Genomic DNA, 23,879 nt, shown 5'->3' on the forward strand with positions numbered 1-23,879 from the left:
GCTCCAGGAAACAGGCAGGACAAAACATCCCAATCACTGTGTTGGCTGATGGACCTGGAAAATAGGCCTGGCTGTTGAAAGAGACTTACATACACCTGCCTTCATTCACGTTTTGCACAAACAGATGTATGGGGACACATTTGTCCAGAAAAATTTTGTTTTTCTCTACTAGATCAGGTCAGCAATGGAGAGGCCTCCTCTCTCTCATCCTCATAGAAACAGTCACAGGCAGGCTGTGAGTCCTAAATTTCAAACTTCTGGATTGCAGTATGATTTCAGCATGTCACTGCCAGCTTCCACTCCAGAGTAGGAGGGGCTGTCAGAGGGCAGTTACAGATTGCTCAAGGAAGTCCACAGTGAAAAGGCCCTGTATTAGCTCTCCTGCATTCTTGGGAAAACCATACATTAGTCACCGAAGGCTTGACAAATCACAGCAATACAGCGAAGCTTAGAGGTAAAACTTCATGTTATCCTTCCTTATGTGGTTGGGAGGCTGAGAGATGACAAATCTAAAAGGACTTAAATGAACTCTTTCTATTACTAAATGATTTACTGTTGGTAGTTTTTATAGTTCTTAACATACCATTTCCATGATTCAGGCCTCCAAAATTTGAGGCTGCATACAAACGCAGCAAAAAGATAAATTAAGCTTGGCATTGGGCAGATAAGATAAGACAGGATATAAGATAGGATAAGGAGATAAGATAGGCGCATTGGGCAGTTAGGGCTAGGTAGCCAGGAAAGTACAAGCAAATTGTGCTAGGTAGAACAGCAGTCAGTGATCTCTGCATGCTGCTGCTTACCTTTGTCAAATATTTTTAGGCACAGAGAAGTGGAAAGGCCTAAAGGATTATTTGAAAGAGAACAGCGAGGTGATGACAAGGTAGAACTACTCCTGTCTGCCGTCAGAGGATGGGCGAAGTGACCTCTAAGATCCCTCACAGTCCTGTTTTCCATGAACCAGTGACCCTGAGTTTACTATTTGCACACATTTGGAGTATCAAAGGGAGCACAAAGGAGCTGGCAGGAAACATTTTACACAAGGAGGCGGGAGTTAAAGAAGTAGGGGCAAGAGGTGAGGTGACTGTCCCAGATGAGGTTACCAGCCACATGGGCAGGAGGAAGTGCCATGGCTTAGGGATGTCTAGCAAGCAAATGAAGACTGTGCAATGTCTAGGTGTAGGTATTAGAATCAGAGAGCTCCGTGAATACAGGTGAAGTCCTTGGATGACAGTGACTGATGTCTGTGTAAGCCCCAGCCTTCTTGAGGGACCTGACCATTATTGATTCAAATTAAAAGGAAGAAGACAACAGTGGGCAATGCCAGCTGTGGTTGTTGTTTTGACCCTTCTTGGGCACTGAGAGATGATTAAGACCAAAAAAAAGTTAGTGCTGATAGTGTCTTGAACTGGTTTGCAACCAAGCTAATCTGCAATATAAGCCCAGCAGCAGTGGTAGTGAGGACAGGCTGTGTTTGGAAAGAGTCCTAAATATTTTGTGCAAGCCTCTGCTCCATGAGTATATGGACAAACTTTCCCCAAAAGCCGTGGAAGGCTAGACAAAGATGAGCTTGGTAATGTTGAGTGATGTGGACATGTTATTAGCATTTGGTATTGGTTTCATTTACACAGGAAAAATGGAGTTGAATCTCTGAGCTAGTTTGTGTGTTTCTTTAAAGATTTAGCGAGATATCTGGCAGGTGTTGGCTTGGGGCAGATGTAGGAGGAAGGCATGCTGTGAAGCAGGGCCTCAAATATTCCTTCAGGGACAATACTGCTTTTCTTATTCTAGCAAAGATCCCTATTCAGAAAGAGAAGAAAGTTTCTCCTCACCCGGGAATCCATCTCACCCTGCAGACAGCTCTGCCCCAGTGCAGGAGGAAGTGGTGTTTCTCCAAAACAGTTGATATTCATTCTATGCACATGTAATGTTTTATTTAAAGCTGAGTGTTGAGTTGCTGAAACCCAGAATCGCTAGCACGTTAACTTTACTGAACCCCATTTTGTAAGTATGCATCTAAACTCTGGCAGTCTTACCTGAATGTGTTTAAAATGACCAGCTCAAGAATACCTACGTTAAATCTGCTGCACCTTGTGTGAGCCAGTTTCCAGCGGCCTGAGATGGCTTGGGCTGAGCTGCAGGCTTTGTGTGGCAAATAGACACTGACCTCCCTTGGCCATCATAGCCCCGACTGCGTATTAAAGCTGTGATCCCCATACAAGCCAGGCCCTCAGCCTGCGCAGCCCTCCAGATGTTAAGGAGGCCACTTGGCAGCTTTATCACTTGTCTCTGCTTGAAACAAGGCCTGTCACGGCTGAGCTGTGGGAGTGCCCGGCGCTGTGACAGTGTGCCCAGTGGCTGAGGGTTTGATGAGGGCCCTTGGGGACACAGGGGCAGCTTATAGGGACACAAGGGGGTGACACTTGGAGAGAGGAGGGGGTGACCAGGGAGGACACAGGGAAGCAGTAGGGGCACAAGGGATGGGCGCTGGGGACAAACAAGGGCGGCCTGTGAGGACACAAAGGGGCGATTCCAGAAGACAGGAGGAGGAGGACCTTTGGGGACTCAAACTGGTAGCTCTTGCCAGCAAAGGCGGCCTGTGAGGATGCAAGGAGCTGGGCTGCAAGGACAGGGGAGGGTGAGGCATGGGGACAGGAGGGAAGGTATTGGGGACAGAGGAGGTGCCTCAGGCCACCAGGGGTGGTATTGGGGACAGAGAGAGTGGCCTGGGGACAGGCGGGGTGGTCCTGGGGACAGAGGAGGTGGCCTGAGGTCACCAGAGGTGGTCCTGGGGACAGAGCAGGTGGCCTGGGGACACCGGGGTGGTGTTGGGGACAGAGGGGGTGGCCTGTGGAGCCATGGGGAGGCGGCGTCACCCCCACAGGTGGCCGCCGTGGGCACAGCGGGTTGCGCTCGGGGCACCGGGGCGGTCCCTGCCGCCACACAGCGGCAGCCCGTGGGGGCGAGGGGCCGTCCCGTCCCTGGGGATGGCCCAGGCGCCGGTGCGCGGAGTCCTGCGGCACCCGGAGAGCCCCGGGGCCGCGGAGGGACGGCCCGCGGGGCCGCGGCGGGCGGGCGGCGGCCTCCCCCGGCCCCGACGGTGCGGGCGCGGCGGCGGCGGCGTCGAGGCGCGGCCACGCGGCGCGGCCGGGCGCGGGAGGCGGAGCCGCACTACATGTCCCAGCGTGCCCCGCGCCGCGGCGGGCGCCCGGCGCCTGCGCGGGTGGGCGCGGCGGGGAGGAAGCCCCGCCCCCGGCGGCGGCAGGCGGCGCTGCGGTTGGCCGGCGGCGCCGCCGCTCAGAGCGGGGTCGGGGGTCAGAGTGCGCGGAGGTGAGCGGCGGTGTTGGGGACTCGTGGTGCGGAGCGTGCGGGGCGGGGGGGCCGGGCCGGGCCGCGCGGCCTCCGCCGCGGCGGGCGGGGCGGAGCGGGGCGGGGGGCCGGGTGGCGGCCGGCGCCGCGCGGGGCGCCGCCGGCGCCGCGGGTGCGGTGGGCCTGGCGGAGGGACGGGGCCGCTGTGGCCCGGGGCGGGGGGTGGAGGCCTGGGCTGGGGGCGCGGCCTGGCCCCCGCGGCGGCGGCGGCGGCCCGGGGCTGGGGGGAACGCGGGGCAGCGGGCAGGGCCGGGGCGAGGCGGGGGGCGGCGGCCGCGGCCCGAGCCCGGGGGAGGCCCGCGGCGGTGGCGGCGGGCTGCGGCGGGCCGGCACCTCGTGCGCTCGACGCCGCCGCCCGGGGCCCTCCCTCCGGGCTCGGGCCGGGCCCCCTCTCCCGCTGCCGCTGCCCCGGGGGCCTCGCTGGGCCGACGGTGGCGCGGGCAGGGCACACCGCAGCGGGACCGGGCGCTGCTGGGGCGCGGGAGGGAGCCGGTCTCTGGGCAGCGAGCCGGGTGTGTGCCGAGCGGTCTCTGGTGTTCCTCTGGGACGGGGGCGGGGAGCAGGAGCGCGGGCAGCGGGGAGCCGGCGGTTTGGGGTTTTTTCCTGTGAGGCTGTGCTGGCCACCCCTCTCAGACCCTGAGGCTCTGAAGTTAACTTGAGCAAGCTTTGAAGTATAGGATCTGTTTGCTTGTTTTCTGACTGGCTATAGGATTTGTTTCTCCCTTTTCTTTCTGCTGTGCTGTTACAGGTGTTTCTTCTGAACTAAAATGTGTGAGGAGACATTGTCATTTACTCCTTATGTTCTATCTTTTAGAAGTCCTGTGTCTGGTGGGTTTACATGGTCATTGCTGGCCTATTTGCTAACGAGTCTGACATTTGTTTTACTTAATCTTACTGATCTCTCTTCCTTTTGAGCTTTTGGTTTCAGGAATGGGTGGTGATAGCTCCCATTTAGTTCTGAGCTCTTACACTCTTTCATTCCTAATACATGGGACCAGGGTAACTTTTCTGGTTGATCTGTACCTCAGGAAGGATGAGCTATGGCTGGCTCTGAGCAGGTACATCTCAAAAAGACTCATCCTATCTGATGCTGTTAGATACTTAGATACGTATTTATACTTATCCTGTTAGATATTTATTTGAGTGGTTTTTTTTTTTGATGGGAGGGAGCTTGAATGGTGACTTGAATTTGTTGATTTTTTTGCTCTCTACAACATTGTAGCATCTCATATCAAATGATATTAAAGTTGGCATATGAGCTTTTATTTGGAGAATGAACTATTCTTAAAATAAATAATGTGTTAGAAGTCCAGTTGGTTACTCTTTAGTGTGTGGGCTTGGGAAATGTGATTTCAGCTATTTTTATTTCCCTTTTTAAATATTAAGTTCTGGTCTTTGCAGCTGAACTTTGATTTCTAGTGAGGACTAAATACTTGTCTCGCTTTAGAGAGCGGCCCTTTTATGGTTTTTATGGTTCTTGCCACTCAAACTTTGCGTTGCTCTATGTAAGTGGTCTCTCTCTCACACATATGTGAGCAAAAAAAGGTTCATGTGTATAGCCAGGTGGATTTAAGTCTTACCAAATTCCAGAGGAGGAAAACCTACAGCATTAAAAAGAAAATGTTAATATGCCTGATGCTAAATAAATAAGTCCTTGGATTGAACATACACTGATATGATTTGGTGTGACCTTAAGTTTTTGCTCTGCAGTTGAGATGCTTAACTTCAACTTGATTCCTTCAGAAGAACTGATTACATCTGTTTCTTGCTTATCTTGTTTTGGCTCTGTTAGTATTGGAATATCTTGAATTTTTCTTCTCTTTAATTTTGGAAGCGTTCTGAAAGAGATGTAACGTGTGAAACTTCTGCACTTAACCCTACTCCTGTATTGATCTGGTAGCCACCTTCCTTGAAACTACAAAATGTGGAGTATGTGAAGAGTGAATTAAGGTTGACTCTGTAGGACTGGCCCTCAGAAGCTGTGTGGATAGGAGAACACTGGAGGTTATTAAGCAGATAAACATTTTTCAAAAGTTTTTGCTTGGATATGAAGCATGCGCTGTTGCTGGAAGTGGTTATCCTAGAGATTCCTGATGTTTAGTACAACTGAACCAATATGTCAGTATGGTACAAAGGCAAGCAGAGAAAAGGGGACAAATTGTTGCACATAAAGCGTAACCTAGAACAGAGGGTGTAGCTGTTGCTGGTAGGATACTCTCTGGCAGCTTCTCTCTGCTATGACAGGTTACCTGTGATGGCCGAATACTAGCTGAGTAGTTGTATTCTCTCCAGGTGTGTTTTGCAGATAATGATACTGCAGTTATATCCACGATTTTTGGTAGTTTTAGTTGTATTTTGTAGAGTTGCTATTTCTTCCCTGGTTGAGGCTGGATGTTAGGGTCAGCATCTTCCCCAGCTGATCTTCCAGGGTCTCTGAGATGGCGTTATGTGATACTCTGCTCTGCTGTAGCTACTGCCTTGCTTGAAGCATTTGCCTGTCCACCAGGGCAGATCATCTGCCAATTACAATATTTTCTTTTAACATTTCTGAGGTCATTTGTGAAGATCAAATACAAATGATGTACCAAGCAATGCAGATATTATTTTTCTGAGTATGGACTGAGCCTTGTTTGGCTCTTTCAGGTGTTAACCTTCAAGTTCATTTTTCAGATAACAAAGGTGTATACCTGTTTTGAACAACTGTGGTATTCGTGTGTATGGAAATTGGGTAATTATGCATGCTAGATTCCATTAAACAAATGGCATTCTGGTATTTCTCCTTTCCACTAAATTAGGCCAATGTGTAATAGTAGCTTTTACAGATGAGAAATGTAGTAGCTACAGATTTCTTACTTATGGCACTGGGAGCTCTTTTGTGGATTGAGAGCACTGAAATGCCATAAATTGCGAAACCTATTTCAAAGACCAGTGCTGGGAAATTTTGAATGAAAACGAAGTTTTGCTATTTTTTGAGAGAAATGACTGACCGTTGGAACAAACTGTGTGAGGGTAGGGGCAAGTCTCCATAGTTGATGCTGCAATTCAAGGCCAAAAACTTCTCTGAAAGATGTTCAAACCTTTGGGCTCAATTCAGGAGTAATGGGGTGGAAATTTTATGGCCAGCATTACGTGAGGTTCAGATGGGATGGTCTGATGGGCTTTCTGGCTTGAGGCTTTAAGTATTTATTATGTTAGGACTGGGTTACCTTTTCCATTTTCTGCAAAATGTTATACTATTCCAGATACAGGAGTTGTGGTCCAAATGTGTGGTCTGGTAAGTGGCTGAGTGGTCCAAACAGCTACCAGCTGCTGTTCAGCATCTCTCTCCTGCTTCTGTCAATGTGGACCAACCTCCTCCTTTGAGCTCTGGCACTCATCCAGCCTGTCCCTGAGCTGATTCCTCTTGCTAACCCAGCAGAAAAGTATCTTGTTTTAATTGTATTTTATTCCCGCAGCACTGGCCCTTTGATGGGTTACTGTGGTTGAATCAGCTCACAGAGGGTCTTGATGAACACGGGAATTGGCATGCAGTAATCGACGGGAGCACAAGACAGAGAGGGAAGAACGGGCCTGCCTCCTTCTGTCCCCTAAGAACTGTTGCACTGGTTGACCCCATTCTGTGTAACTTCACCCCAGTGCATTTTTTATAGAGCCTATGCCAAGACAGGACACTGGACTAGAGGGTTCTTGATCTGATCTTCCCTAACTGTTCCTTAGCTTTAATACTGAATCCACTCTTCCACTGTAGCTTTCCAGTCTCATCTTGTGCGTATCTATTTGTTTTGTTTTTAATTTTTGTTGCTTCCTTTGTCCATATTTTCGTACTATGCAACTATGCAGTCCTTTAGTATGTAGAGCATCTTCAAACTTCACCTTAGATCCATTTGCCTATCAACAGTCACTTTTGGAGAAGATTTAAAAATACACAATAAAAACTGTCTTAAGAGACCAGTCAAGGAGCTGATGAAAGTGGGTTGCCTAGCAGAAGTGGCCTAATAAGACTGGAGTAGATTTGTACTGTGGATTTTTGGGAATGTTGCAGGACGGTCTGTTCAGAGGAGTTTGTGTCCTACCAGTGCTAAGTCTAGTTCGGGTTTTGCTACGTTGTCAAGTGAATTGAGCTGTGTTTGTTTCCCAGCCTCGTAGAGTGTGCTAGCCCCAGGGAGGGCTTCCCCCGTATCCGCTGCCTCGTCCCCGACAGTGTGATCCCACGCGCCACCACCTCTGTGGTGTCACAAGGGAAGAGCGGGCGCTCGGGTGGTGGTTGACGTGTCTGCCAAGGAACGCAGCGGGAAGGACGAGCGCGAGAGACGGGAGGAAGCTTCCTTAACCAGAGCGTCCTCCACCTTTTAGTCAACCCTTACCTTGTTGGCTCGTTTCTGCCATAATGCCTCCAAATAGCAAATCAACAGTCAGGTTGAATTTTACTGAGCTGCCAACGTGTGCCTTACTTCTAAATGAGCAGTAGCCTAACTTTACTGCTGTAACCCTCATTCTTTGCTGCTCTTACCCTCACTTGTTGTGTTGCGTCTAATTTTAGACTGTAAGTTCTTGAGAACAGGGGCCTCCACTCTTCTGTAGAGGGAAGAGACTGGGCGCAATTCTGGAGTACTGTAAAAACAAAATGATTAATACCAAGATGTATTTGTGATGAGTAATGATGGGACAACGTATAGGCATTCCATGGCAATGCTTTGGGAAACTTGCATTACAAATTTTCCAAAATACGGGCTTGGTTGTCAAGCAGTGCCTCAGACAAACCCAACGAAAATGAAAGGACGTGCAATCATGGAAGTGTGCTGGACTAATGCTAAAGGGGTGACAACTGTGAGGCTAACAAAGAATCCAATTTACCTGTCTAAAATTAATTACATTATTAAAACAGTTCTAAAAGCTTTGTGTTTTGTTGTTTGTTTTTCTTTTTTTTCTTTTTTTTTTTCCTTTTGGCAAGTTTGGACAGTGACAGTAGATGAGCTGGTTTTGTTCCTAGTCTCGTTTCCTGCCTCAAAAGCTAGTCAGGTGCTGTAGTTTTTGGACAGCAATCCCTTTAATGAAATACTGCTTTTGGGTTAAAGTTGATTTGAAAAATGAAGTCATCTCTATTGTTCTTCAGTTATATCTTCACAAAACTGAAAATACAGGCTCACATTTGACCTCTGACTATGCATTTGAACAGTTACCAAAATGAGAGTCTGCATTTTTTTTTTGCTGTACTCCAGGTTCCAGGTGTTGCTAAATATATGCAATTTTGTTCTACAAAAAGCATCTTTATGTTTTTACCCTTTTATATTTTTGATTAAAATTCAATAAAATAAGACAAATCTGACTACCTTTTGGGTTATTTTTGAGTGCTGTAGCATAGAGTTTGGTTTTCTGTCAGAGACCAGGAATCACAGCTATTAGCACCCAGGCTTTGGACAGTAAATGAATTAAGAATACTCTCAAAGCTTTAATTTTTTTTTATTTTAGTTTGCCTTTCCCTTTATTTTTTTTAATAATACTATAGAAGACTATTTTACTGTAATATGAAGTAAATTAACCTGCAAGTGGAGGCTGTGCTAAAACAGATCCTGTCTTGGGTTGCCCTTCTGATCTTAAGTTTTTTGCCTTCTTTCCTCCTCCCTACATCAGTTTGTCAAACTGAACAGTGAAAGGGAATATTTGGGGGTGAAAAGTAAGCTGCTAAAATTATGCCTTATTTTGTTACTCTGTGATTTTTAAATTATATTTGGTTGTAAAAAGTAAATATTAGGCACAAAGCCCGTCAAGCTCAAGTCTGTAGGTTAATTTATCTCGTTGTTGATGCTGTGCATCCTGTGCAGTTTGCATGGTGTACCTCTCTACGTATTCACCTGTGGCTTCGGGGCTGTCCTGCAGGTTGAGGAGGAGAGTGCTTGCAACACCCTCCTGGCCTTGTCACAGCCATTCTTCACACACTATTAGTTTCCCATCCTGTTAGCTGCTACTTTTGGCTCCTCCTGGGGAGCTTCCTCGGCGTGAAGCCGGGAGGGCGATGGCCGCCAGCACAGCTGCTTTGCTTCGCCCTCGGTGCGGCCGCTGGCGAGCTGGCCGCTGCAGCTAGCGCTCGCCATTTGGCTTCCCTTGCTTGCTGGTGATCAAGCTGTCGTGCTTTAGTGCATGAAATGCATTAGCCCGTGTGCTTGGACCAGTAACAGGCAAGAACTGCGGTTGGCCTCAGCTTGTCCTGTGACCTGCAGTGGAGGTTCAGAGGGGGGGGTTTTGTTGTGTTTTTTAAAGATAGTTACTGATTACAGCTGGTGATGTCATGCGTGACACACTATTATACGGCACATAATACAACTTTATCTTCCAGCTGAAACCCACCACACATGGCTATTTCCTGTGTTATTGGGTGTTGCAGATATAAGTGCTGTCACATTTTCCTAGGTCTGTATACAATCTGTCAAAATAATTCTTGAAGTCCAGCCTCAGTTCATGGTCCCATCACGTTTCATATATATGTGTGCAAGGAATTGGAGCTGTGTGATATGAAATGTTAACCTAGTAAGGTTGAATGCCAGATGTGACAGCCTGTGCTGTATGAGATTATAATCTGACCTTGTGTGCATAAGAAATATATCTATGGTATTTTACTTAGGTTTGGAAATAGAATCATTCAATGTGTGAATTTCTCTGACTGGAGCAGGATTTGTAACTTTTGAAGGTGCATGCTTGCGCTGTTGTCTTTTGAAATAAATAGGGTATAATCACTCGTGCCGTGTATTGTCGTAGCAGTCACACAAATGCTCTACGAGATTCCAGTAAAGCGTGCGTGTTCACCAGCAGTCTTGTGCTCGGAGGCGCTCCGTCCTCACCAAAGATGTTGTTGTAAGGTCTTCCCGGGGCACCCGGAGCGGAGGCTGTGTAAACATGCAGTTAAGTTTTAACTTGGCTGCCAGCGCGGAGTTTGCGGTGGGGTTGCCGCTGTCTGTGCACGAAGGGGATCGGCGTGCGATGCCCCACTTGCTTACCTTTGTTCAGTGCGTGGCTCCCTCCGCGAGTCGGTGGGGAGACCGGATTTCGGGTAGGGAGCCTCATCCTGTCCTTACACGTGGAACACAGGCAGTTGTTCAGCATAAACCGGCGCTGGCTTTGGCTGTCATTTCCGCAGTGCCTGTGTGAGCCGGACTTGCCGGGGTCTGGGATTGTGTCGCCGTTTCCATGCGAGGACGTGTGTGGATCCTGCCAAGGAGCCCGGGGTTGGCTTTGCTGCGTGGTGCAGTGTGGACGCGCTGGCTCAGCTAGTGTCAGCTCAGGGACCTCTGTGCGCTGCATGGTGCAGGCCTGCCTGAAGATGCATGGGGATCGTGTTTGATGCCCTAGTCTTGCCACTTAAAATACATTAGGGAAGTTCTGATTTTGCTGTGTGTAGGTGGATAATGTGGTATATTTTATTGCCTGTGTTTGATATAGGGGTTGGAGCCTGCCTGCCTCCCCCACTCCAACTGTATATTTTACTTTATGCAGTAGGCTAAGGACCAGGTTTTACCGCAACTAACTTACAAGCTGCTTTATTCCAGGATATTATATCTGCTGTGGTAGACCTTCAGATTCATAGCTGATAGCTTGAAGATTTAAAGCACGTATACCTCAAATATCTCTTATCTAGGACAGGTTAAAAGTGAATATAACTAACTTCTGTTTGGCTGTAATGCATTTATTAATGACAGTAAAAGCTGTAGATGGAAAAGTGATAGAGCTGAGCCCCTTTAGGATAAATAGTGTCGGGCTTGGAGTGTAGCTGTTTATTATGTGGGAGTTTTCTAATTGAGTTTTTAGTTTTGTGGGTATCTGCTGCCTACCACACCGTTTTATTAAAGCGAGCATCTTCCCAAACCGTGAGAGTCGCAGGGTGCAAACCAGCTTACACCCTGGAGCTGGCAGTGTGGGGACCTTAAACCATCTCACCCTCTTTGATTTCCGTCTGTGGTGTGCCTGGGTGTTCCTTTATCCCTAAACCTTTGTAAGGGAAGGTTACAAAATGTGTGTTTACTTGAAGCACACAGCCTGCTCAGCCGCAATTATCTCCTGATCTGGTCCTTCCGAGTTTCTCTCCGGTCTCTCAGGTAAATACAGATTTAGCCGTTATTCCAGGCATATTATTTACCTCATTAAGTGTGTGTTTTGGCACGTGCATTATTTACCTGATGAACTAACAGATAGGAAAGAGCAAGTGCTGTCTTTTGTGCAAATAGTGACTTTGTTCGCAGACTGCCAGTCTGCTGCTCCCAGTCTTTCGTGTTTTATGGGGAAAGCGTGGCCGCTCTGCGTCGCGCGGTGGGGTGCTTCCTGCCCTTCGCCCAGCAGAAAAAAGCAGGCGTGCACACGTGGGTGGGCTGGGCTCTGTGCCCCAGTGCGCAGAAACCCCACGAATGGGAGGCAGGTGGCCCTGCACTCCCCACGGGGCCGTTCTTGCCCAGAGCCACGAGCAGGCGATGCCCGTCGTCTGCTGGCCTGAGCCGGATCGCGAGCCCCTGTGCAGGGGCTTTGCGTGTGGTTTGCCTGGGGACTTATCTCCTGGCCTAGCTGTGTCCCTATATCCACATGCCTTATATAGAGAGGTGTGTGTGTGTGTTTATATATGTGTAAGTATGTATATGCACTCGCTCAGGTCTGTGTTCTGGAAGACTGAGTTGTTGTAATTCACCTGTTTTGCCTTATACCCAGTTACGTTACACCTCCATGAGTTGAGCTTGAGCTCTCACCTAACAAGTGTGTACCTGTTAACAGCCCCAAGGCCAGCGTTCCTTGGGTGGTGGCAGTCCTGTGACAGCTTAAAAGAAAAGGAGTGGGGGGAAATCTGGAGAGTCTCAGGTCGGTAAGGTAATATACTGAATGAGAAACAGAAGCATCACAAGGTGATGGCTGGGTGAGATTTTTTTTTTTCCTCCTTAGGAGGGAGGGAAACCTGTTGAATCTTTCTTGCATTTTACTAAAAGGAAAATTTGGTCCTGGCAGTTCATACTTGGGATTGTTGCACCAATCTCCTCCTGTAAAAATGTCTGAAGCAGGAAATCTAATACAGCACTAGAGTCACATCTGTGAGAAACCTAATATATAGAGCAAGTGCAAACCTCTGTGGAGAGTATCCTTTTAGCCAACGGGTGCATAGATTTATAATGGAAGTGGGAGGTTTGGGTGTGACTAATAGGCACTTCCAGGGCCAAGTTGTTTTAATGGGTTGTAGTGTTGGTACATGTCCTACTGTATTTAATTCCTGCCATGTTTTGGAAGTCGCATTGTATATGAAAAGACTAAGGGCCTTCCCAGAAATTTCAATGGTTTTTGGATCAGACTGTATATGCTTAAGTGATTTATAGTGTATTCTGCTATGATAAGGTTCAGTGGGGATGTGTGATCTGGCACCTGGAACAGTGACTGTGTCTCATAGCTCTTAATATAGGGCTGTTTGCAGAGGTTAATTTCCAGTTGCCCCTGCTTTTAGACACCTTGAGCTTCATCCAAGTGCTACTTGTTGTACTTAGAGCAGATTATTGTGTTATTTCAGATTTCTAGTGTCAGACCTTCAACCAGGAAGCACAGAGAAAATCTATGACAGCAGAGTGAAGATGAAGAGAGTAGTAGCAGAGGTGAGATGTATATGTGCGTAAGTAACAGGAGTCTCTCTTCAGTTTCAGATGCCTCTGGATGTTCAATGGTAGCACTCCTCCATACTGGAGCAGCCAAGTTTCCCCGAAACTTACTTCCAAGGGTGAGACAAGCTGTGTGCTCCCTCCTCCCGGCTGGTGTTCTCAAAGGGTACGGCTCCATCGTAAGCAGGAAACTGGCGTCCCACGGCTTTGGAGCTTCCATGGCAGCAATGTCATCCTTCCCTCCACAGAGATATCACTACTTCTTAGTGCTGGATTTTGAGGCCACGTGTGATAAACCACAGATTCATCCTCAGGTAAATAGCTGATCCTGTTAATTCTCCCCTTAAAAGCTGCTACTGCCGTTCTGGGAGATGGAAGGAAAAGCTGCACTGCCAGCTAGCTCGCTTTCCCTGGTTTGTCCCATCTTCTTTCTGTTGCTGGCCCTCCAGGCCTCTTATCAGTCCACTGTTCTCGTGAGCAGCACCAGGTTTGTTCAGTGGGAGTGAAATGAAGGACCCTGGTTTCCATCAAGGAAGTGAAAATTCATGCATTATCAGAAATACTTTCCTATGTCATGTATGCTAGTCATCTGCCTGAACTGGGGAGGGATATAAAATTGCTGTCTGGGAACCTGCATTATTAGCATACTCAATGCAGCCTTCTCTGATTCTGCAAGGAAAAAGGCTGTTACTAGCCGATAGCCTTAGAAAAGGAATAGTTAAGATGATAAAAAGTATATGCAGAAGTGTTTAATATCTCTAAGTAGGTAGGAACAATAGTTCTGAGCTGTCTGATCTTGCTGCAGTTACCTTGCCTGAGTGTTAACTCTGGAGTGTAATAAGATAAGAAACAATTCAGCTTCAGAGAGATTTTTCCAGTGCCTTACCTCTTGAGGCATGCAGTGATCTGGACGAAGTGCAGAACTTTTTCTGCAGACAATTCTTTCACAGCAGTGAAAAGCAAATTAGTAAATATATTTTCAGTTGCCAGCAGGGTGGACCTGGAGCTTCTGTTTAAATTAGAAAAGTGTGATAAAAAGAAATAACCTGATATCGGGTTGGTAACAAGCAAACAGATTTCAGAGTCTCTACACTGACTTCAGAGTTCATATCCACTTCTGTAACAAGCAATCAGCCTCTTGCTGGTATTGCCAGTAATGCACAGCTGTCTAAGGATACTTCTGTTTGTTTTGTTTCAAATACGCTGAAAGTCAAGCAGTTTTCAACATGATATCTCATTATTGAGATGATTTAATGCAGTGAGTCCATTTCCCAATGCAGCTATAGTTTCCTTTGGGTTTGTCTTGTCAAAGGGATGCTGCAGGTTGGGATCAAACTTGAGTCGTACCTTCCCCTGTGGTGTCTTGGTGAGCACTGCTACTCTCATGTTTCCTGAAAATGGAGGGCGAATCCCTGCTCTTCTCCTGGGTCTTTGTGAGAGGATGTTGTGTGTCTGCCTCCAATTCTGCTAGGAAGGAAGGTCTTAACCATTCTCCAAGTGAGATGTCAGGCTATTTCCTGCATGCTCAGCCTCGGGTGCACAGACCTGTCAAAGCTGTAAATTGGATCTACCTTGTCCCTTTGGATATGGGTTTGGTCTGTGCACATTTTGATGCAAAACCATGATGCATGTGGAGCTAGTTTACAGCTGGCAGTAAAAAGGAGCATGAGTGGAATATGATTACTACTGTTTTAAGGAGCTTTGTCCCCAAGTCCTTGCCAGGGAAAGTAATGGTCTGGGCCAATGCAGATCTGCTATATATTTTGTTGGCGAGATAACACCTTTAAGGTGGAGATGTTCTTCAGTGTTGTTTTTCCAGTCTGCTGTGTTCAGTGCCTGTCTGTGTCATATCTTGTGTGGTAATGGCTGTCAGTCGCTCACATCCTCACAAACAAATTAGTCTGACAAATAAAGAAATGGCTCTTGCTGCACTAGAATCGGTGTAGCTGAAAAGACCCGACTTGCCTGCCTGAATCGGACAACTCCGCAAATACGAGGCTCTTTGTTGCTGTCCTTACTGCATTTTACCTTTTTGCTAACCAGACTGTTTTTTGCCCTGTTCACTGCTAGGCTCTATGTCGTGGTGAGCAAATTGCGTTGTGTGTGTCAGCAACGTTCTGTGCAAGGTTTTACTTAGAGGTTCTTTCACTGGAGTGATGGCAGATTCAGATTTCAGAGATGCAGTCTGAGGACAGACCTGAGAGCTAGCAGTGGTCAGATGCTGATCTTAACTGTGATCCTGATTCCTTTTCTGCTTTTGTTCTATTGCAGCTCAGAACCTGCAAAATAGAAATCTGGCAGGTGATGCAACAAAATTCAAATGCATTGGAGTTTGTTGATGAGGAGGATGTTGATGCATATAGAGCTTAGCTGTGATCCAAGTGGGTTGTCCTATGTATAAACTTAGCCAGCTTGGCCTAAAAGCCTTGCAGAATATACATGCCATCATGCACTTCAAATCTCACTAACCACTCTTCAAAATGTTCTTGCTTATTACCAGAAACTACTGAAGGAGCTATCCTTTTATCTATGCTAAGATGTTTTTTAAACTGCAACATTTGTTCCCCTTCCCACAGTATTTACTGGTGGTGAGCGCTTAGCAGCCTGACTAACTTTATTCCTGGGAGATATCTTTCGAATTCCTTCATTTCCGTTCCCTTTCACGCTGTCTCTCCCTTTGAGGTCTCATGGCATGGCCTCCATAACAGGGATCCAAGAGGGTCAAGAGCAGTGGTGTTCCCTAGGGAGCCACCCATATTGTGACTTGACTGGCTTGGGGTGCTGGCCGAGTGCTGTGCGACAGCTGCTCTTTGATTTATCGCTGCTTTGGCTGATGTGGAGGCTCCTTAACATTTCCTGTCCTATGTCCACAGGAGGATGGTAGCATTGGGAATGGTAATTGAGAGCACTTCAACAGGCCAGCCTGCATTCTTGCAGTTCACTCTTGATAGTTTTCAACAGATATTCCCCCAAATCAAAATGCTTAAGTGCGAAGAAGCAGCATGGCTTTGGGGTTTTACGGGTTTATTTATGGGCAGTGAGACCATCCCAGAGACAATAGGAGCTGAAGGCTTTAATTGCGTTGCGCCAGATGGATAGATGTGAAAACTTGGAAGAAGAGTGGAGGCACAGTGTGTGTGTTGTAGTATTTTGACTAGCCAAAGGTCAGTAGGTGTAGGCAGTGAGGGGTGTTTGTGGGTAGCCCGTCACACCTCTTTGAAGCTTGCCTCAGCCTGTAGAGCCGCGTGGGTATGGCGCTTTAGACACACAAGGGGAGACGCCTTGGTAAGTGGCCGCGTCTCTCTTGTGCCTTTGTCCCTGTAGCCTGTTTACGGTGGTCGGTCCCTCGGTGGCTGGGACGGGAGCCCCCGGAGGGCTCGGAGCCGCAGCTCCCGGCCTCCTAGCTTTGTTAGTGCCGTGAGCGGGTGTGCCCCTTGCGTTCAGCAAGCCGAGCATCCTGCCCTCGACTTCAGCAGAGTGGAGGGAAAATGAAGAGTTTTTTTTTTTTTTAATGTAAAAAGTCTGATGACACAGACCACATCTATTCAGAGCTAAGTTTGAAATTAGGCCTTAATTTAGCATGTTAATCTCTGCTATAGTCTGCTAAAACCACTTAGCTTAAAAACAAATAATATTGCAGCTTGTACATGTTTGCTGCCTGAAAGCTGGAAAGAAAACCAGGCCACAGAGGTGGCAGAAGTCACTGTCTCAGGAATTGTAACTAGGAGTTGTTGAAATGCTAAATGAGCTTTCGATGATGTTAAAGATCTTATCTTTTTTAATGTCAGTTTATTCAGGTACTTGACTTCAGTGTCTCAAATTCACTCAAATTTGATAATCATTTAGGAATTAGAAAATTATCTCGTTCAATCTCTGTTGAAAAGGAAAGTGTGAAATGTTCAGATTTTCTAATACTAAGGTTGTAAAGGATGTTATGAGCAGAAGCAGGAGAAATAATTTTAAGTAGAGATGATGCTTTCCATGTTCTCTTAAAGAGTACATTCAAACTGCAGGTGTATTTTGATACTAATTATCTCGCATATTTCAAGTTTGTTTAACTGTACCCTTTAACTGTTCTTTTGTAATTTCTTTTTACTATATATGAACTTTTTTTTTATAATTTCTATCAAATGAAACTGGATATACCTGGTAATAAATGCAGAATATCATTCACTTTTTCAACATAAAACTATAAACATTGAGACTGTAGATAAGAATGCTTAGCTACTAATTTATTTGTAGATGTGCATATGTACAATATGTATGCTGATAGAATATTTCCTGACTGGCAAGATTGTATCAGCAAATGAGATTCAGCCTTGCTTTAAGATAATATAACTACAAGTGCAAAACAAGGTTAGGTTGGTTTCAGACTGTGTTTCCCTGCATGCCTGTGTAAATGAGCACTGAAGCTGGTTCCCCCAAGCATCGGTGTTGTGCCTCTGCCCTGCAGTCGGGGGCGGCTGCAGCTGGAGCCGCTGCGATCGCTGCCTCTCCGCTGCCCATGCCGCGCTCCCTTTTTGCTGGATGGTGCCATTCCTGTGGTAGGGACACCCGAATGATGTGTACCTGCTCCTGAGCTGCTGTGGTTTATGGACTGCCCTTGTGATGCGAATGGATGTTGATTTCTACCAAATTTAGGGCTTAGCGACAGACATGGGGTCCCTGCCGCGCTCCCTGCTCGGGCTGAGTAGTGCGGGGATGGGCCGAGGGAGGTAGCCGTGGCCTGAGCTCAGGGGACTTTCTAGGTGCAGTATGTCGACGTGGCAAACCTGGGAGCTGTGCTGCTAGAGAAACTCGCAGGAGGGACCGAAGCAGGCTGCGAACTAGCTTCTGGATGCTCTTCAGGCAGTGCTCTGTGAAGACTGTATTAAGGCAATCCCAGCTGAAGGCCAGGATGGGAATCGTGGCTCACAAAGCTGCTATCGGAGAGATTGTCACAATCCTCTCCAAAGGCAAACAGTGGAGATGTGCCAATGATCACCTATCCTATCTAGATATTCCTGTGAAGCAGCTTTCTTTTAGCACAGTTTTTGTGTAGCTGTTGAGCTCAGTGCATTAGAAATCACCTGCCAAAACCTATATTAAGGCTGATTGTGAATTGCTGAAAAGTGAAGAAATTCAGGCTTGTTTCCCATGGCAACTTTAACTCAGCACTCTCGTGCATAAGTATTACAATGGAATATTAATCTGCAATTACCTGTCTTCATGCAGCTTAGGCTTGGGTATAGTTTTAAATACATAGTTCTCAATTCAGCTTCATCCAGTGTTGTTACTAGAGGAATGCCATTAAAATGTGTGCAACACAGTCACTTAAAGGCTTTTCTTTTTTTACTGAAAGTAAAAATATGTATTTATCATGTCTTTGCCAATTATGGCTTACTTTACACCCTTTATTTAATGAAACTACATAGCTGCTGTTAAGCTATTCTTCTTGTGTTGTAGTGCTTTAAGTTTCTAGAGTGACGGGAAATAGTTCATATGAAAGCTATTTTAGGTTATTTTTCTGTTCATGTTCATTTTTTGTACCATCTCTTGAAAAAACTTTGAGGCCTTTATAGCTAGCTCCTCTGAACAGTTACAAATTCTGCTGAAGGCACATAAGGGTCTGTAACTCCAAATACTACAGGTGCATCCGAAATTACTGAAGAGATGCAGTTCTTTTTTTCTCATATTTTCTGTATCTTGTGTGTTTCATTTCAGTTCTGTGGGGCTGTTGGGAAACCTTATTTTGACCAATATCAAGTATAATATCTTTTAAAATAAAGCCAGAGAGATTGGAAACGAGCAGACAGAATTTCAAAATGGATTTTGCAGGGCCTGAAATACCAGCTGCAGTGTCACCTGCAAAAATTGTGTTCTCCATGGCAGTCATTTTACTGATCTCTTCCATTTTTGCAATAAGTAGGGATAACCTTGCTCTGACCCATATCGACCTGACAGGGGTGTTCTGTCTTTAGGCAACAGAATTGGCTGTATCTGTTTAAAACCTGGTGAGCTAGGTAACACGAAGTTACCGAACCCAAATCTCCTGTGGAGCACAACCACTGGACCACCAGGCAAGACGTCTGATGTATGAAAATATTCAGTTTCTTACTTCAAGGTATAAACCCAGCAGTATTAAGCGACAAGCCTAAAATACCAGGCACTCAGGTGGCTGACTGCTGCGGTCCTAACCTGACCCAACCTGCTTAGCTTTCGGCTGGTTATTGACAGGCCGATGTGATGAGTGCTTTAAAGCAATCAGTCCTGGTGCCCTTTCCCTCGCAGCGTGCAGAGACCCCACATCAGTTATGCATCCCAGTGTGCACTTCCCCACCTGTGCTGTTTGAACACTGTATCCTTAGCTGTGCAAACATTACACATCGTTTAGGTGACAAGTTGCAAAGTTAAGTAGACTTGTTGTTACAGCAGAAAGTAGTTGAGCTTCAGTCACCCTGAAAAGAAGAGATCCATGCTAGTTCAGGAACGTGCGAGTCCCTTCTAGTGTGTTTAAAGGTTTCTTTGCCTTGCCATAAAGCAGCTGATTGGGGTTACTTGTGCTGCTGGAAACATTTACGGCATGCGCTTTCCTGAAGTTAAGGGTGCGACAGTGTTACAGTTCTGCAGCTCTTGCACCTCTCGCTGTGTGCATGGCGCTGTATGGTCACCGGTGATCTGTGCCCTTGGCCTCTGAGCCACCCGGCGTGGCGTTTTAAAAATGCGCAATATTCTGAGATACTACAGGGAGGATCTTCCCCTTCTCAGCTCCTGAACAATCACTGAAGCGTAAATATGATTTCTGCCCCCCCGTCCCGAGGAAGGACAGGACTGATGCTGAAATGAGTAAATAGCTCTCCAGCAGATTTTTCAGAGAACGTTTACTAGTACAGAAATCAAATAGGGAACACCAAAGTCCAGAAAGTAAATACTGAAGTGTTGATTCATTTGTGTTTTATAAAAAAAAAAAAAAAAAAAAAAAGAAGAAGAAAAAAAAGGGGGAGGGGTTGTGAAGTCAGGTGTCCTTTGCTTTGTCCTACCATGGTCCCTTTAGGTCCTTGGCAGACAAGGGATGACATCTGGAGAGAACAGGCTTGATGCAAGGAAGGTTTTCGGTTCTCGATTTGGCTCTGACTCGTACCTCTCTGTGACCTTAGCTAAAATAGCTAATAGCTAACGTACCCCAGGTTCAGCTGCACCTTTCTGTGCCCGCTTGCTCTTCCGTGTTGTGGCAGCTGTCTGGAGTGCTGCCCTGGGGCTTCGCTTTTCTCTTCAAGTTGTTGTGGTCTTTGCTGTTTTAAAGTCTTCTCTTAGTTTTGAACAAAACCTCCCCAGTAAGAAGGAGGTGCAGCTTCACTCTTCCCAGCAAAATGTCTTGCTTTCTCACGCTTTGTTCCAACCTGGCTGTGGGACCAGCTTCACGTTGTCTTTGTTGGTCTGGGTGCTTGGTAGCTAGTAAAACTACTGTTCTTGGTTACGTTATTTAGTTCTTCTCTACGCCAGGCAGAAACGATGCTGTCACCAGCAGTTACTTGTGATGTTTGTAAAACCGTGAGTGTTCATTTACATGCACTAACATGCCCTTTCTACCTATCCCAGATGTTTTAGTGTTGCTGAGAACATTGATCATTTGTGCTACTCAATATCAGGTGAAGAGGTTGGGTCTTGAAATGATTTGATAATTCTGCAGTGGGGACTGCAAAGGCTGCTTGCCTGTGGTAGAAAGAAGTGGACTTGAAGGATGTGGTGTAGTTTTCGTCTTACAATACAAAGGTAACGTTTGGAGAGTCCTGTGTGCTTTTTCTAACCTGGTCCGAGCATTAAACTTCCCCAAACTGTCAAGCTTTAAATTATTGTTGTGTGTGGCAGTTGTGATTTTCTGGGTGGTTAAGTCAGTAGTTCTTGAAAAAAATGAGTTGAAATGTCAGCGTGTCTGTATTTCTCATCCTGAGTATGAAAAGAGAAGGAAAGTTCTGTTACTCCTGATGACTGGGTGCTGCTAGAAAGATCGAAATAGCTCTGATTTCCTTGGCAGGTGGGGTGATGGTGATAGTAACAGGCAGAAACCAGCCTGTTTCAGGAGTTGGCAGGTTATGGGCCCAGATTATGAGCTAGTTATAAAAATGTGAGATATGACGGCATGAAAGAAATCCCAAAGACCATAGTGACAAGTTTAGGGGCAAATGTCATGTGCAAGTCATGTGGATCCTCCTATTCTTGGCCCTGTAAGAAGGAACTTCAGTTAGAAAAATGTTTTGTTTTGGACTCCATACTTTAAAAGAAAATTAGATCATTTCAAGAGGGTCCAGAAGAAATATACTGAGCATGACCAGGGGTCTGCAAAAAACAACCTGTGAGCACAGACTGGAAGGCATTGAGGTTCTTCAGTACAGAGAAGAGAAGGGAATGTATGATAAGTCTTCCGTTACTAAGGAGAAGGTTCTGGCCTGTGTCCACAGTGCATAGGAGGAGAAGTCATGAATTTAAACAACAGCAAAGGAAACTCGTATTACACATTAGGAAAAACTTTCTCATGATAAAACGAATGAAACACCAGGATAGAATGCCTGGGGAGTGTGTGAATCTCTGTTATTGGAGTCTTTAAAAACAGCCTAGACAAAGTCAGAAATGATTTAGGGGAAGATGCTGCTGCTTTAGGGCAAGAGCATGGACTAGATGTCTCTCTTAAAGCTAAAGCTCCTGGAGGCATGTGATTAGATGGGAATTTCAGCTCCTATTAAAGAGAGAGAAATGATCCCTCACTCTCACGGTTTTAAGGAAACACCTAGAAATATGAGCCAGATTTGATGTCAGAATATAGAACCCAAAAGACAACTCAAAATCTATCATTGAGGAAAATCAGCCTTTGAAACTGGGTTCCAGTGCCTAAATTTTGAGAGTTGGCAGTGAGATTATGCTAAAGGCAGGGGGAAGGAAGAAACCCTGGATATTCAAGGATCCAGGAGCAGAAGTTGTATTCACATCGTCTTCTCCCTGTGTTTCGTAATCTTCCCATGTTCTTGCTTGCTGCCTTGTGTTTTGATTTTTTTGGTGTGTATTTCCATTCACACTTTTCCTGAGGATATGACATTTGTTTAAGTGTATTTAATTGTTGGGTGTGTGCAGATGTGTATTTTCAGCTAGATAATGATGGAAAATGTAATTTGGGGGTCAGCTGCTTCCCTGAAGGCCTTTTGACAGGGTTATTTTGTGCTGTGAGTAACTTACCTTGGGCAGAAGTGCTGTGAGACTCATCACTGTGTGTGCACGTCTTTGGGACAGCCGACATCGACTTGATTCAGTGGAGGTCCTGCTGTCCCCAGTTACAAAGGTGTTGTCTTTATGGTGCTTGTTTTAGTTAGTTAACTAGAAATTTAGAATTGGGGAAAAGACCTATGAGGTCATCTTGGTTACTGCCCCCGAGGGCTAGTGCAAGGCTGCTCAACTTGAAAACAGCTTTAGTTAAAATAATTATTAAGGCACAGTGGAAACTGAGGAGGAAGATCTGTTAGGCTAGTGCTGTCCTTACTATGTCCGTTTTCGATTTTAATTGCCTTGGAAAAAAGGAAAATCGCAAGCTTTAAGAGCTCTGATTCTTCCTGCTCTTCTCTCTCTCTCTCTCTCTCCCCCCCCCCCCACCCCAGCTCCCTCCCGGAACTTGGAGGCATCAACTCTCATCTGTCAAAGTGTAAATCAGCAATTAAAACACAAACAGTGAAATGCCAAAGATGACCCGAAGCACAAAGCAACTGACAAACAAGTCCGGACAAATCGGCGGATAATTTATAAGCATTGCCCTAAAATCTAATTATTTGGCAATTCGAATTTGCAGCCGGCCAGGGCTGTGCAATAAATTTAACCCGCCATAAATTATTTAGGAGCAGCCCGTGGTGTAAATCAAAAACACGAATGTTTGTTTAAGAAATAAGCTCCTTGTGCATAAAATGACTTTTTTTCTTTAAAGAGGGGGAAAAAAAATCCCTGAATAAAATAAGCTGATGCTGAGCCTGTGTTCCCTTCAGTGAGACTCCCTTGCATCCCCCTCCCTTACCTTTTTTGAAGGTGTAAAACGGTCTTTTGGTAGGAAGTTTTTTCCTTTTTGTTATCAAAAAAGGGAAAGGAAAGGGAAAAATCCGTTTCTCTTAAAACATCTGCTTGTTTTTATAGCGTTTTGAACAGTCAGCTCTGATTTTTATGAGCATCTTTTACTCTGGTGTTTATTAAACTTCTTCAAATGGGTGTGAGAATAGGGGATAAATTATTCTCTGCTAGCTTTTGAACTGAATGGCCACAAGATCTTCCGCAAATATATAAATCACTGTCCTGAAGTAAGCCTTGTCCACTTCTTAAATGGGCTTCTGGATTAAAAGGTTTTTTAGAGCTAGGAAGTTTTTGCTGTGCGTTGTATTCTTTTAGTCTAATAATGTTATTGCTCCATAAATCCAAGACGATAAGAAAAAGATTCCTGTGGGGGAAGCAGCACAACTTTTGCTGCTTGCTTTTCAAAACTCTAGAGATCTTGCTGTTCTGAGAAGACTTTTAGTAGAGTATAGCTGTGTGCTTGTTGATGTATTATCAAGAAAATCAAGGCCGCTAAATTCTTGCATCCCTTTTCTGGTGTTAAAGAGAGGGGGGTTTCACTGAGGGTGGTTGGGTAGGAAAAGGCTGGGTTTGCAGCGGTCGTTTCACGTGCCCTTATGAATTTTTCAAATCCCTTTGAAGAGGAAGTCCATAGGCATTATGCAGTTACACTGCAGCCTACTTGCTACTCCTCAGACCCCCGTCGTGGGACAGCCAGGTTACACAGCAGGCTTGCACCTGGTGTCTCCTTTTGGGGAATGTTTTTAAAAAAAATATAAAAAAGGGGGGGGGGAGGGAAATTCTGAGCAAGCTGTCAATAGATTTGTTTGAAGTACC

General features: G+C 46.0%; 1 protein-coding gene across 8 annotated transcripts in view; it reads left to right on the top strand.

Annotated features, from left to right (window-relative positions):
- Positions 1–3,248: 3,248 nt before the first annotated feature.
- Positions 3,249–23,879, top strand: part of ERI3 (ERI1 exoribonuclease family member 3) — a 149,155-nt gene continuing 128,524 nt past the window's right edge. The window contains exons 1-3 of one of the 8 annotated variants that reach the window (XM_062581913.1): positions 3,249–3,330; positions 13,023–13,149; positions 13,232–13,297. In XM_062581913.1, the coding sequence (XP_062437897.1) occupies positions 13,039–13,149; positions 13,232–13,297 (177 nt within the window). In that variant the 5' untranslated portion in view covers positions 3,249–3,330; positions 13,023–13,038. The other 7 variants (XM_062581916.1, XM_062581915.1, XM_062581914.1 and 4 more) reach the window with 7 other exon arrangements.

Source organism: Rhea pennata, chromosome 8 (genome assembly GCF_028389875.1).
Source record: "Rhea pennata isolate bPtePen1 chromosome 8, bPtePen1.pri, whole genome shotgun sequence".
Taxonomy (NCBI): Eukaryota; Metazoa; Chordata; class Aves; order Rheiformes; family Rheidae; genus Rhea; species Rhea pennata.